Source organism: Neodiprion fabricii, chromosome 7 (genome assembly GCF_021155785.1).
Source record: "Neodiprion fabricii isolate iyNeoFabr1 chromosome 7, iyNeoFabr1.1, whole genome shotgun sequence".
Taxonomy (NCBI): Eukaryota; Metazoa; Arthropoda; class Insecta; order Hymenoptera; family Diprionidae; genus Neodiprion; species Neodiprion fabricii.
In genome coordinates this window covers 12,162,831-12,178,618 of record NC_060245.1, presented here as the reverse complement: position 1 = coordinate 12,178,618, position 15,788 = coordinate 12,162,831, and the positions used below count along the sequence as shown (strand labels likewise).

The 15,788-nt window shown below is 39.0% G+C and overlaps 1 protein-coding gene across 1 annotated transcript in view; it reads right to left on the bottom strand.

The window, feature by feature from the left end:
• Positions 1–15,788, bottom strand: part of LOC124186843 (regulating synaptic membrane exocytosis protein 1) — a 1,552,625-nt gene that overhangs the window by 345,106 nt on the left and 1,191,731 nt on the right. Inside the window, exon 11 of the mRNA XM_046578894.1 lies at positions 2,818–2,886. Coding sequence (XP_046434850.1) covers positions 2,818–2,886 — 69 coding nt within the window. The remainder of the gene's footprint in view (positions 1–2,817; positions 2,887–15,788) is intronic.

Here is a 15,788-nt window from a genome sequence, read left to right as displayed (position 1 = left end):
GCTGCGTACCCCGGAAACAGACAAGACGAAAATTGTATCATGATCTACACTTTTATAAACCCAAAATTTCAATTTTCTTAATAGACATCAAACACTTCTTTACGTACCCGGTTGAGATCCAGCCGTTGAAGTTTTTTTTTTTTTACAATTTTTCGGCGGCAAAAAGGACACAGCCGTTTTCCTGCTTTTAAAGCAGGAAAGTTTTTCACAAGTTTTGCGGAGACTGTACGTAAATTCTTTTTTTTCAAATGTTGTTTTAGTTTCAGCGGATTGCAACACCGGTCATGGTGTAATTTTCCACTTTGTACTCGAAAGGGTGGCATGATTGAAGCTTTTCCTGAAAGACGACAATCGTTTTCGTTCGACCCCTAACGTTTACTCTGAGTTGAAACAAAACATTTTCGACATCTACTCAGTTGATACGTCAGCGTTGGCATTACCGACTATTGGACAATTAGAAAAACGAGCTGCGTAGCAATCGTTCGGAACTCAAGATCGCGATAAAATACGCCTCTCAGTTAATAACTATAGCACTTTGCTCGTCGGAGCGTGTGCGTAGAGTCGCTGTATGGGTTTTTTTTTTTTGTTTCCGTGGAAATTTTTTTGTTTTTGAGATTTTCATGCCCATGTGTTCAAAATGTCTTAAAACGTCGAAAAACAAATTTTTTTAAATTTTCGTCTGTATGTGTTGTGTGTGTGTGTGTGTGTGTGTGTGTGTGTGTGTGTGTATGTGACAAAACTGGTTCTACGCTCTCTAACTTCCGTAAATTTCAAGCTATAGTTACAATTTTTTTTTTACACATTGGGTAGCGCACGGGGTCTATTGATATTGAATTTGACAGGAATCCCTTGAAATGTTTCGATTTTACGAAATTTTGAAAAATCGAATTGATTGCTCTGAATTACGTAAATTTGAAGCTATCGAGCTGAATTTATTTACACAAATAGATTAGAGGACAAGGATGATTGAGATTGAATTTCACAAGAATCCTTCAAGGGATTCTTGAGGGATTCAAGAATCATTAAAAAACACTAAGATTGATTTCTGTTAATTTTTTTGCTTTTTCGATACTTATGATAGTGTAACTCCCGAACGAATCGGAAGTCCATAATTTGCTTTGGAAAAAAACTTGATTGTAACTGGTTGAATGCAAGTAAAAACTTTCAGGAAAATCGAAGGTGTTACAATTCAAAAAATTTTGATTTTTTTTTCGAAAAAATTTTAGAATTGTGAGGTTGGAGAAATTTTCAAAAATTTTTTTCAGAAAGCTCGGACTTATTGACACATTTTATATTTGTATCATCTTTTGAAAAGACTGAAAGCTCTTGAAGATAGAGCCAGTTGAAAAAAGTCTGTTTCGAAAAAGTTGAAAAATCGGAAAATTCATAAGATCGACACAGGTGGCCTAATCGAAAAACGGCCGAACATGTCATCTTTCTTTTCGATAGATGAATTGAGAAAAAAATTGACACTAAGATTGGCGTCGGTGACCTTTACCCATTACGTGAGATGGTGTGGAATATCTCATATCGAAACTTCAGCCGAATAAAAATGTCAACCTCACATAGTTGACCGAACGTTAATGAATCAACCCGTATTTTATGTATGGTTTTCCGCACTTAGAATAAAGTTTGAATTCTGAAACTGTTTCCTCCCCCCCCCCCCCCCCTCGCCTTGAAAAAATGTATAACAGTTTTTCAAATTTGAGTGAATCTTGGAGAATCTATAGAATTCCAAAAGAAATCTACTATAAGATTGCTTCAAACCCCTTCTAAATTTTCGAGACACCATAAATTGGCCAAAAATTCATAAAAGTACCCAGATAAGAAGAAAGTTCGTCGATGCTGGTCAAAGTGTAATCATGTTTATTGTGTTAACGATGTTTCGGCCGGGCCCCGCCGGCCATGTTCAGGAATTTTTGACAATCAGTGTGTGACGATTTGTATTGGAAATAGGAGAGGAGACAGAGAGGAAGATAGAGAGTCGAGCTTGGGTCAAAAGAGTTAGTAGATCTACGTAGCTCGATGAGATAAAGAAGTGTGACAATAGTGATTTGATGCGAAATGCTTCACAGGTAGAAATTTCAACTAAATATACAACCGAACATAGAAAGACTTCAATCACTATCTATTTGATTCATTTTTATCATCATCGCCGTCTTCTCTACATATTTATATGTCCCCTAACAACACCTCTCTCGTCTCAATTTTATTTTACGGATATTTTTCTCCTCACTCCTAGTTTTTATCTTTTTATTTTGACATCTTCATGTTATTCGTTATTTATTCTGTATTTTGTTGTTTTCAAATTCTCAGGCTAAGTGCGGTAGACCTGCGACGAGTAGTGTGTTTTTTATACTGTAACCTTAGAATAACTAATTTAAGAAAGAGTGGAGAAGTAGAAGAAAGAAGTCGAAGTATCAAAAGTTGTGCGAAAAACTCAATTTCTCTGTGCATCTGAGTTTCTGTGTTTATGTCTTTTTCGTATGTTATTACATAAATTGTCGAGAAAATTAAATCGTTACAAGTGTCAGCATAGGTGTTGTAGTAGTGATATTTTTGGAAGGAAGACTTTCAATGACAATGTCACTGCTACAACACTTATGCATACACTGGTTGTCAAATTTTCCTGCATATGGTCGGTAGGGCCAGCCCGAAACGTCTTCAAATCAATAAACAAGATCATCGACGAACTTTCTACTTATCTATTTCTCTGGTCACAAATTCATCACAAAAACTACCTAGAGTCTGTGGAATTTCCATCTACTGGGAAATCTCGAAGTGATTATACAAATTAAATACGTAATAAATACTCACCTCTGTGACCTTTGTCCATTACAGGATCTCTTCTCAATACCATCCGTCGTTTTGAATTCGTTCGAGGTGCTGAAAACAGAAAGAATTGAATAATTACACGCAAACACTATATTTTTGCGTAATTCGTTCACAATTTATGATGACGCAATTATGACAGTGAGATTACGACTCAGTAGTTGATTTGAAGGTCATAATTTGAGAGTTAACCATATGAATATCGTTAATTTTTTTCACATTAGCATATGTGTGCACCTTATGCAAGTGAGTTTCGCAGGATGTTTTCAAAGACGAGAGAATATATTTTAAATGTTTTGTGATGAAGTGATTTTTGATCCGAAACTATTGTGGGTGAAATAGCAGCAGTTAATTACAGTTTAACCCTTGGCTGGCATCGTGGGGTATTGAATGCCCCAGTCTTGCTTATACTTAATTAAAACGGATGAGAATTTCTAGAATGCTCCTTGTGACAACGTCTGTGGTTATTTAGAAGTACTATCTACTTCTTTGAGCAGTCAACATTATTCTAGAAGCGTCCATTTAGTTTTGATTGTCGAACTACGAGGACCGATGCCCCTGAGGACAACAGTGTGCCCTGTACGGTGATTGGATTTTTTTGGAGTTTTTTGTATTGAGTGCGTAAAAAAAAAATAAGTACACCAGCTGTCATGGCCTCAAAGGTTGGTTCTTCAGGAAACAAAAAATCAACAATTTTGATTATATGATGTCTAAAGCAGAAAGTATATTTGATCAATTACATTACAGAGAAAACTTACAAACAAGACCAAGATGTGCGTTTGGTCCTCGTGAAGATGATGAAAAAAACAGTAGAACCATGTTCATCCTGCGCGCGACCGATTTGCAGTGAATATTGAGTCCTGTTCTGCAGTAATTGTGTTAGCAGTGCTGATTTTGATTAAATTTTCTTTTCTTAGTCCTCCAATTTTTCTGTATTATTTGTTCATTTGAAACATTGGATATGGGATAAAGGGACGGTTGTCAAACTACGTCTATATCGACCCAATATGTTGTTCAAATAGATTCCAGTCCGATTTCGTCACTGTCCTCAATCCGAAATTGATGAAAGGAATGATAACAAGGTCTAAAAGGTATATTTTTAGTTGTATAAATGCTTTATTAAAACTAAAAAAAGGTATAATTAACTTACGTAAAGGAGATGAGAAATATACAATAGAATAAATATTTAGAGAGAAACTTGACGTTGATTATTTGAATTAGGGTGCAGTTGGTTGAAAATTGTTTGGACGTTATTCTATCGGGTAATAGAATTAGAGTTGTTTTAGGACGTTGGGATTAAAGTAAGTTTGGAAATTGAAGTACGGATATAGGACAGCTGTGAAGATCTGCAATAGTAGTGAATTGAATTAGCCGACTGAGGCGATAGCAAGTGGTGTAAGGCTAGATGACGATAGAAAGACAAGAGAAAGACTGTGAGATCAATATAAGGAACATGAAAGAGTAGGCGAGTAGCAAAAAGATGCGGATGTCGTGAGGCGACACGTGATACAAGTAGTATACCAAGGCGGGTTCTGAGTATGAACATTTTCTTCACCGACCAAGCCGCCTATCGCATCCCAGACGGAAACCCTTGAAGGTTACCCCACTCTCGTAAGATAAAACCTGCTCTGCTGTACCGACCTGAGGTGAAATACGTGCAACCTTACCGACAGTTGTACCGGTCGACGGTAAAAATCGCACTGCTTCACCAACAATTCTTATCGGTCAAAGGTCAATATCGTGCTGCTTTGCCGACAACCTTACCGACGGAAGGTCAAAGTCTCTATCAAGTGCTCACCTGCCAACAGTAGAGGGCGCAGCAAGGGGCGTGAACTTTTTGACCGTCCCGCATTCTTTTCCCACGATAGGACTGTTGATGTGTAACGTCAACCACCCCACATTCTTTTCCTACAGTGAAACTGCTGATGTGTAACATCAACCACTTCGAATTCTGTTCCCGCGGTGAAACTGCTGATGTGTAACATCAATCACCTCACATTCTTTTCCCACGTTTCCAACCACGTGACATTGCAGAATTATTGGTTCTGCGAATTGTTTTTACCAATGTGGATGTCGATACGTTATCATACACGTGAAATTCTTTTTGGCTTGTTACTGTCAAGTGAACTCTATGATGGATTTTAAACGGGTTTAGTCAAGGCCAGAGTGCAAGGTCGACCGATAGCTGCAGTAGTATATATTCAGAGCCAAGGATCTGCGGTGTTGGGTTACTATCGCTCCAAGAATGCAAAACATAACTCGGTTGAGGTTCAGCTTAGTCAAGGATGGTGAGCAAGACTGAATCTTACATTAGCTTTGCATTGGAAAAAAATACTCCCTAAGAGCTCAGGTAAACGTGTAGAATTACTTCGTGAATATTTTTTTGAAAACAGTTTTATTGAGTACAATTTTTATATTACAGTTGACAATTACTTCACAACGACACTACAATAATTTTATTCAACAGTATCGTAACCAGGATGATGTATTCGCCAGGAATGCGGGACCGTTCTTGTGGATGCTTCTGCGCAGTAACACAAATCGTACACGGTCACCATCCTAACAGTATGATGATTTTGTAGCCAATTTTGAAGTAACAAAACGTTTTGTGCTGCACAGATTGCGTTGTGTATTGTATGCGCATCACATCTTAGAGCCACAGCTGAAGTTTTTTGCAAGGTTTGAAGAGACGGATAGCCGAAGTCCAGCAAATCGATGATTTGAACTTTGGGGACAATTTTAAGCGACCAATCTCGTTTTTCTTCTCCTTTTACGTACACGGTTCCAGCTTTGCACAGCCTGTCTTGAATGGTCCACTCAACTTTCTCGAACGGTATGATTTTACAGGTCCAAGGTGAATCGTAAGAATCTTGTTCCAACTAAGAATTTTGGCTTTTGTATATGACGTCCAGACAATCCCATTCGTACGGTGGCTTGAAGACATACATTGATGGAGATGCTGCCGGGTGGATTGAAATTGAAGCCAATTATTTCAATGTAAAGGTATTGTTGAAAGGTCTACGAAAGCCTTGTATGTTAACGATCAACTCCATCTTTGAATTGTGCGGGATGGTGGAAACGGATCAGCTTTTATACCAACTTTCTCACCCCACCACTGAGTGGGTTGTATTCGACAATGCGATCGTGAACAATTAAGCAGTATGCCAATGTTTTAGCGGAAAAGTTGGCTTCAGCTTCAAATTCAAGACGGATGTCGACAGGTCCGTACTTCAAAGATTCGTTTTTTTTAAACAGTAGATAACGAATAAGGGGACGTCTCCAATGAATCCACTCTTTCTCAACAACGGCTGAGGGTTCTTGTCGTAGTAGGTAGCTCGGAAGTTTGCGTACATCTCGTACAGCAGCGCGTACTGATTGTCACTCATGTTGAGGTTCAGGTTATCGTACGGATAAGATTAAGAGTTTTGAAATAGCTTGACGTCTGTGATATTGCAACGATCGGAATGACTTGCGTTCTTCCCGGTCTTGTTCTTTCGACTTGTTTAGAAACGGATAAGATCAAGAGTTTTGAAATAGCTTGACGTCTGTGATATTGCAATGATTGAAATGACTTGCGTTCTTCCCGGTCATGTTCTTTCGACTTGTTTAGGAATCCAAAATGACGTACAGAAATTTCTGAAGCTGCGTGGAAGTTTTCACAGTCCAAACGTGTTTCGATATTGTGAGAAGTCAGGGATATTCGTACAATTCCCAACTGCGGAAGCTCATCGAAATGGGCGAATCTTTCTGAATAAAATTTAGTAGGTCAACTTTTTTCGGATCCGCAAGTTTCAAATACGGTAATAATTATTCCAATCCATTGATCGTGATTTTGAATTCCTCCTGCTGAGTCTGCATGATTGCGTTGACGTCAGTTTTTGATCTCGTCGAAATCAACTCATGTTTAGCGTTGACAACGATCTTGCGGTAGTCTTCGGCGAGACCCAATATCATGCTGAGAGGTATCAGGACGTCAAAATCACCCTCGGCATCGGTTAATTTTTTCTTCTCTTTTACATGAAGCCATCCAGCGTTCTCCATCAGCCAAGTCTGACCAAGGTGCAGGGAAGCGTAACCCTTCATGAGACTTGTCAAGCCAACGTACTTACTTTTATCAATCTCAACTGCAATAATTTAGTAACAAATTTCTTCGAACATATGACAAATCGCGTTAGTTACGAGCTGTGTGTTCACAGTAGCTGTACCATCGGGTTTGAGGATTCCTCCATGGATATGTACCGAACTTTTGCTGGGTAATATGCATGAATCCTGATACTGAACGGTGATCCGAATTTCATCGCTGTTGTTGGAAGTTGACGAGGTTTGTGACCGTGAATTTCGTAATGCGCAACGGATTCGTCAAAGACGTCCGGTGATTTAATGTTTCAGATTTTTTCCTCTCTGGTACGTAGCAGATGATAAAATAGCTAAATCGGATTGTGAGTTGTCGAAAATTTCTCTTCCGAAAGGTGTCAGTTTCGGACCCAGAGCTATGAAGAACTCCAGGTTTTGAGGTGTTAACGGTTCGAAAACCGATCGATGACTGACTTGATCGGGGCATGTCGACTTACTGATACACCTACTCTTCGACAGTCTGTTATATATAATTCCCATCGTTCATTGCGATTTTATATGTAGTCTTGCAGTAATAACTTCTCCACAAAAATCGACTAGGTCTCCGTCTTGATCTACTAACCGGAGCTGAACGTGATCTATGGTCCTCACGGTGATCGAAAGGTAAATGCCGTGCGACGGTATTTCCACGATCTTATATCGTGGTGCGACAGTCGGAAAAAACTCGTGAATAATGTGTACTTCAAGTCCATTGACGTGAGCGCCCGTTGTAATGCTGCATTTACCTCGCAACGCGTTGACCTTGAGTATAGTTACAGGCACGTCTGATTCGTGAGTTTCATCAACCTCCGATACACGTGGTGTGAATCCTAAGAGTTGAGCAATCGAATCATTTGGCTCAAAGTTGACCGTGTGGTTGCATGTGATTTCGCTGCGTGATGTATTATTGTTGGGTTTGTTGCTGAGCCTAATATCTGTATTTCTGAGCACGTTTCGAAGATACTTCTCTATGTCCTCAATCTTGTAGCTGCCGGTAGGTACGGTGATCACTTCATCAGCTACGTAAATTTGATTGCGACCAACATCAACGTTGGGAACCAAATGAAAGGTTAAAAATTCTACTAAGCCAAGCCAACTTTCATCACGAGCAGGTTTGATCGGTGGGAAATATTGTGCCTCGAGAATCGAAGAGGTTCCCGAAATCGTTAACGTTGACGAATCATCCATGATTGCGAGTGATATACTGACTTTGATGAATTACGCACCATGTTTATACATATAGCTCATCACTCAGAAATTCCAGACACAAATGTCCGCATTCAAACGTATCATGATCCTGGTACCTTTCATCATTGTATTTAACACTACCAACGCCGAGGTATTTTTAGAGGTCTGAAGGTGGTTGAAGGTTGCCGAAACTATTGAAGTAATCGATATTATTGTCGCGTTTCTTGTAAGCAACCCAGTGTTTTTCCCCGACCGTCTTTGTCGTTAAGGTTAATTATAGCTGACTCGTTCTCTCGTGAACCGTTTTTGGGCATCTCGTTTCGCATAAAAACACCGCGGAAATGCGGAACCTCAATGATTTTTGCATGTTTTAACAGGTCCCAATCAGTCGACGCTTGACGTGGTGGCATCGCATCTAGTTTTTCGGAAGATGGAGACCAAGACCTGTTTTGCACGGTTTCATATGAAGCCCTTTGCCCAAAGCGATAGCCTTTATAGTTTTGTTGTGTCGTTTGCTCTGTTCCAGTTCTCGTTTAGCAGCATTTGCATCGTTCACAGCTTTTGCCATACCTGCTGCACCACCGGCTAACGCGCTAGTAACACCAAGTCCAGCGAAAATAGGAATCAGAAACGGTAAAAAACCACCGACTTTTGAAGGTACTGGTAGGACGCGAAATGTTCGCACTTGACATTCACCACCAGCTTTTTTAGTGGCGTTTTCGGCTTCCTTTAGCGCAGATTCGAAAGTGAATTTTGCATCATTGCTTGAAACCAGAGAACGTTCTGCAGCAATTATAATTTTTCTCAAGGTCACATTTTTTGATTTTCATATTCCCACTCCAAGTTTTGATCTTACTTCTACAGTATCAGCTGTTGCCCAAGCCGCTGCTTTCTCTCCCAAATTTGCGTCCTTTGCGAAAACCTGTTTCCAAGCTTTCTCAGCCAACACCTTAGCAGCCTCTTTACTAACTTCAAGATTTTCACGATTCTGCGAGTAAGCAATGTCGTGGTCCTTGCAAGCAGTGTCGAGAAGATTGATTCCCGGATCACACCCCGCGAATTTCTTCGTTAATTCTGTACCAGGCCCACAGTACTGATAACCAGGTACATGCAATTTGACTGAAAGGCGGTTGATGATTTTACTCACCAGACCCTTGCCACGATGTTGCCGCCTGCTGCTCCGTTTACCTCTGTACGCGATCATATTTGTGCGTTGACTGAAGAAAAGTGCTGTAGAACGGGATATTTGTAGCAAATCCGATCATTCATGTCCGAGATGCGGTTTGATAAACAACCTACTAAGCTTCCCGTAATCAAGTTTGACAAACTTCCGGAGCAAAATATAATTATAATAAAAATCGTAGATACATGTTTCAGACAGATCCAGGATGGAGGAGCCTGCATACAATGGTTCATTCAACCTGACTTCCATCTTACTCATTCCGACGATAATTGTATCTTTGTCGAAAACGGTGCAGCTGTGAAAATTAGCCATGGCCATAATAGCTCTAGCACCCTATCTTCCATCCCTTTTCGTGATCAGCCTGACATCTTCATGCTTCCTGAGATTTTCCATTGTTTTGCCAAAAACTGCGTTGTTTATCAGTTTGTGAAAATTTTTCTCGAATTTATTGTACCTTTTTTTGCTTGAATCGGTATTTAAATCTATGTATTTTTTTAACCACGTGGTTTATCTGAATTCAAGAAGTCTGTGAATTTGAGCCAACGTTAGACCTAATTGTAAGCATTGTTTCAGAACGCCACAGTGAACAACGTAGTTTTTCTGGGAAAATAACGTGGATGTCAATTTTGGCTGTTTATTGTTCGAAATCGGAGGTACATAGTGCTCCGGACACAATGGTAAATCCTTATGAATTTCATGCAGTTACTCAGGATATTCGAAATCTACCTCCAGTATATAACGAAACTCCGCATCGTCCGAGATGGTAAGAAAGTCGCATTGTCCGAAGTCTGATAACCATTCGAAGGAACTGTATGGCAGAGCAAAGCTCATAGCAGTACCGTACAAATTATTAACGTCAAAGTACATGAGATAAGATTCTTCGACCTCAGGATCGAATTCCTCTCCCATGTACTTGTTGTTAGCCTTTGCGTATCTGTTTGAGAACTGTGACACACCACCACGGATACCTTTTTTGATGAACGTAACCATATCTATGTCGGTGAGAAGCTCGAGTTCGATGTCGGTACACTTTAACATCGCATCAAACGACAGACCGGTCGCGGTGTAATAATGTAACGGGTCCAGGTTGTACGTTGTCCAACAGCTCTGTCGAAAGTTTTGAAAAACGTCGGCTAGTAAAAACACGTCCGTCTGTAAATACAAGTCCGAATACTCTCTCAAAGTTTAAACGTTAAAAGTTTGCCAAACTTCACATGCATGTGCATAGTCGTCGTCTGACATATCCCGATCATTTAATTTTGAGTAAAATTGTTGTTTGGATGGTAAGCGTTTGTCCTCGAGCTCCTCCCAACTGTCAATGTATTCGTACGGAAACACTCCTTTTCTGGTCAATAACTGAAATTTATCTGAGCTACGATAAAATTTTCGTGTGATTGATTTCTGGTCATCACCGAGATACGTTGCTAATTTCTCAAGACTACTTAGCATGAAACGGTACGAATCTACGAATCTAAACTTGATATCTGTCCCCTAGACATATTTTATAAAAGAAATGTACTTATTTTTGTTTACGGGTAGAAGCTCAATTATGCCCTCAAACGATGTAGCCAGTGCTTTGATCAGAAAATGCAAATCGTAACCCGACAGATTGTGGAATATTACTGGGATAGTGTGCGAATTTTGGTAATTCAGATTGCAGCCTCGATGAGCAGCACCACTTTACTTTCCTATGGAATGACAGTGATCACGATGTTTTGCGTCCGTGAGTGTAAACCGTCTTTTACAAATGTGACACACTGGTGTTAAACGAAATTCGATGATCCGATTGAAATTAATCGGTTTTATCAATACATGAGTTTTTGAATAAGCTCCTAACGAATGTGCCGATTCCTCTAACTCATTCACAAACCATTGAATGCAAGTCTCTCCGTGATTGATTTTGAATTTTGAAATTAATTTGTTGAACGCACAATGTAGATGGTGAGCTATACTATACGGAAGATGCTTCTGATAGATTGTTCTATTTTTCCCAAAACTTTTAAGAGTAGGCTGCAGTAAAAATTCTAGATCTGCGTGAACGCACAACGAAACGTGTTCTTCATGTTTGAAATTTACAAATTTTAGAATTTTTTCCTCTTCTGCTGGTGAAATAACTTTGGTTTTGTTCAAATTCATGTAATTTACATTATGCTTGAACAAACACTTTTCAGATTGAAAGTGTGATAGACACCCATCGCACAACTACGTCTGATGTGAGCGTTCGGAAATTTGGGAACTTGTTAATCTCGACAAATTTTAAATCAATGTAAAATGATGTGTTACATTTTTTTTTTATATTTTTCATACCATCATCATCATCGTCATCGTCATCGTCGTTTTCAGTCTATATTACTAAAAGATGGATTACAGGTTTATCAGACTTGTTTCGGCTGAAATTAATGGGTACAATTTCACTGCGCTTTTGTTTGTACGTACAATCTATACAAAAAATGTTGATTGAAAGTTTGTTAAGTTTCTCAAATTTTGAAATCTGGTCTAAAGACATTGTAAAATGCAAATCTTTGTATTGTAGCACTGAGCTGAAATGTGGATATGAAGTTATGACGCTGGGATTGTTGATGGCTGGAAAGAGGGCTGCGGTGACCGACCATAGAAAGCAATATGAGTCGCTGTTGCGGATGTTGACGACAGCCTTCTTATCACTGATATGCTGAGGTAACGGGGTGTATGTGAACACGCCGCCTCGTAGTGGCACGTACTTGTTGATATTCACAGTCAAATTGATTATTTCAGTCAGCGACCAGCCTGAATCCTCTTCCTGGAAATCTTCCACCTTTTTTAACAAACGCTCTGTTACGTTTTCGATGAACCATTCGTTAATATCCGTTGCCTGGAGGGTGATTTCATTTCTCGTATTAAAAAATTTGATCTCTTCTACCGTGTGATCATCTTTCCCAACGTCAAATTTACAAGCCAGGATAACGTTGGCTTTCAAGCTCCTGTCTTTCTTCAAAGCGTTTTTTAGTCTTGTCACAGCTAGTACCTCTGCGTGTTCTAAAAATCTCTCAACATCCTTATGCCTCAATTGACTATGTATCCAGTTCTCCCCTCAAAAGCTGATTTCAAATCTTCCCAGTGAACTCGGTCGCTTCTTTTTACTTTCCGCCTACCTCCACCCGTCTTCTAAAGACGTTTGAATTTTTCCGCGAGCGCTTTCAAGAGTCCAACCAATCTGATAATTCTGATTTTTTCTCCAATCGATGAAGCCTTTCACATAATTTTGTTGAGAGGCCAAATATTTTGACTTCCGAATTTCATTCATTTCTGAATCTCTGCTGTTGATGATGATTTGTCTAAGATTTTGTTCGCCAATTCCGTAATATCGATTAATCTCAAACACTCCGTGGATTTTATTTTGAGCTTTTTCCTCACATGTACGTGACAAGTTGATACTGAATGATCGTTTGCAGTGATGAGCGTCCTTTTTATAGGGCAGATGTACGTATGTTTGTATATGCGCGAGCTGTGTTTTGCATTCTTGGAGCGATAGTGACCCAACATCATAGATCCTTGGCTCTGAATGTATACTACCGCAGCAATCGGTCGACCTCGTACTCTGACTTTGGTGAATCCGTTCAAAATTCATCTTAGAGTTCTCATTATAGTTACAAGCCAAAAAGAATGTCACGTTGATGATAACGTATCGACATCCACATTGGTAAATAACAATTGTCAGAAGCAATAATTTTGGAATGTCACGTGGTTGAGAACGTGGAAAAAGGATGTAGGGTGGTTGATGTTACACATCAGCAGTCCTACCGTGGGAAAGGAATTTGAAGTGGGTCATGTTACACATTAGCAGTCCTATCGTGGGAAAAGAACGCGGGACGGTAAGAAAGTTCTTGCCTCCGCTGCGCCCTCCACCGTTTGCAGACGAGCACTACATGAAGACTTTAACCTTCGGTCGGTAAGATTGTCGGTATAATAGCACGATTTTGACCTCTGACCTAAAAAAATTGTTGGTAAAGCAGTGCGATTTTTACCGTCAACCGATACAACTGTTGTTAAGGTTGCACGTTTTTGACCTCAGGTCAGTATGGCAGAGCACGTTTTGTCTTACTAGAGTGGGCGTAACCATCAAGAGTTTGCGTCTGGGATGCAATAGGCGGCTTGGTCGGTAAAGAAGGTCTTTGTATCCAGAACCGGCCTTGCTATGCTACTAATACATAACGCATTGATTAGAAAAAAATTCAATTTTTTTGGATAAATTATCCTATTTCCATCTTTATGTACCTTTGAGTCCGATCTCCTTGCTGCTCTATAGTCAGGGAATGCAAGAAAGCGTGAGAATTGATACAAAGAAGGTTTATGATTGAATGAATAGATGCTTTTTTAAAATAGTGAGAAATTCAATTGTGTAGTTGAATGAAAAAGACTGTTTGAATGTTGAAAATGGAGTCGATCGTTTCTTATTTGAACGATGGAATGTAAGTTACGTTGTTGGAAATGTTTAAAAGTAATCTTGATGAGAGATCTATTGAACGTATATTTGATTGAAGTTTGAATAAATGTAACTAGCGAGATGGAGTATAAGTGTAGGTGAGGTCCGATAATCCAGAACAGTGCGGAATAAAATTAGCGAAAGCGAAGTAAAGCTGATAACGAGTAGCGTGAGGCTGATCGGAAATAGAAGAACAGGATGAAGACTATAATGGTGCTGTATGGAATGTGAAAGAGTTTGCAAATATAGACAACATTTGGTCAAAGAATATGAGAGCCACTACTTTCAATGCGGGAAATGATAGAAGGAGTAAAGGGTCGGTTCTAATAGCGGTAGAAGATTCAAATGTTATAGTTCGTTGATTATCAATGATCAAGTCAATTAGATATAATAGTAGTTAATGTAATGGAGTTTGCTAGTCAGGATTTCCTAGTTGCAGTGTAAAGATCAACCTGATAACTGGGAGCGGAATTCAAGGCAGCTAGGCAAAGAAAAAGAGACGATGCAGGGTGTGAAGTGACTATAGGATTGTACGAAAGGAATCTGAGCTCTGGTCGACGCAACACGTCCTTCCTTGAGGAAGAACGTTCGGTGAGGGTACAGAATCGAATGTTTAAAAGGAGGCGGAAAGTTGAGGAAATATACTGACTCACTCACAAAATTTTACAATGAAATGAGTCGCGAAAATTTGTCGCCTAGACGTTAATGCGTGTTTCAGCGGGTTAGTTTGCATTTCCAATACATTGTCAATACAGTTTTGAAAACACTATCTCATAAACGTGGTACACATATGACAGAACATTGTGGATACGTAACTGATTATGGAATTGCATTATGTATGTAGTGAGTTAAGCGTATAATTGATTATATTTTAAATTAGATGTTATAGGCATTAATACGTTGATGACAATATCTGTCCATTCGTATAACATGTAGTTCAGATGCAGTAGTTTTTGGTAATTGCATGAAGATATTGAAAAAAAATTATGTGAAAAGAAATGATGATACGGTTCTCACAACTGGCTTAGCTTATACAAGTACAGTTTTTTTTTTTTTTTTATATATAATTATATGCAAAGACAATCATGTAAGTTTGAATAAAATCATTTCAGTATTCTATTATTAACGTTTGCAAGATGAGGAATTAAAATGGACAGAAGTGCGGGAGCGGTTCATGGCCTGACTTTGCTATAGGCACGACGGGGAAGGAAGAAGTCTGAATTTGCTCCAAGTGCAACGGTGTTACCACCCGCATCACCGACAGTTTTTAAGATGGAACCTGTGACGATTTGTAGTGAAAATAGGAGAAGAGAAAGAGAGGGAGGAAGAGTTAGCAGATCTACGCAGTTTGAGAATATAAGACGTGTGACAATAGTGAGTTGAAGCGTGAATCCTGGCGAGGTAGGAATCTTAACAGAATGTATGATTGAGAATACAAAGACTTCCATCACAATCATTTTGGTTCATTTTCAACATCGCCACCGTTTTCTGTACATATCTATATGTCCGACTAAAAAACCTCTCTTGTCTCAATTTTATTTTACGGACAATTTTCTCCTCACTTATCGTTTTATCTTATTATTTATGCATCTGTGTTTTATTTGTTATTTATTAGGTTTTTTTTTTAAACTATTAGGCTGAGTTTATTAGACTCGAGACAAGTAGTGTCCCTTTTATATTGTAATTCTAGAATTACGAATTTGAGACAGAGTGGAGAAATACAAGAAAAAATCGAAGTTCCAAAAATTATACAAAAAATTCAATTTCTCTTGGTGTCTGATCTTATGTGTTTATGTCTTTTTTTGATTTTATTGCGTAGATTGTAGAAAAAACTAAAATCGTTACAAACCGAAAACCTGAATGCAATCATTGCAACGGACGAGAGTTTCGCGTCAACCAGATGAGATAGAATACAGGACATTAAAACAGGGAACTAACACACTTCTGTCCGAATCCAAACAGAGTTCCTTTGAAATAAATTTAATTTGACTCATTCTCAGTTGATAATAA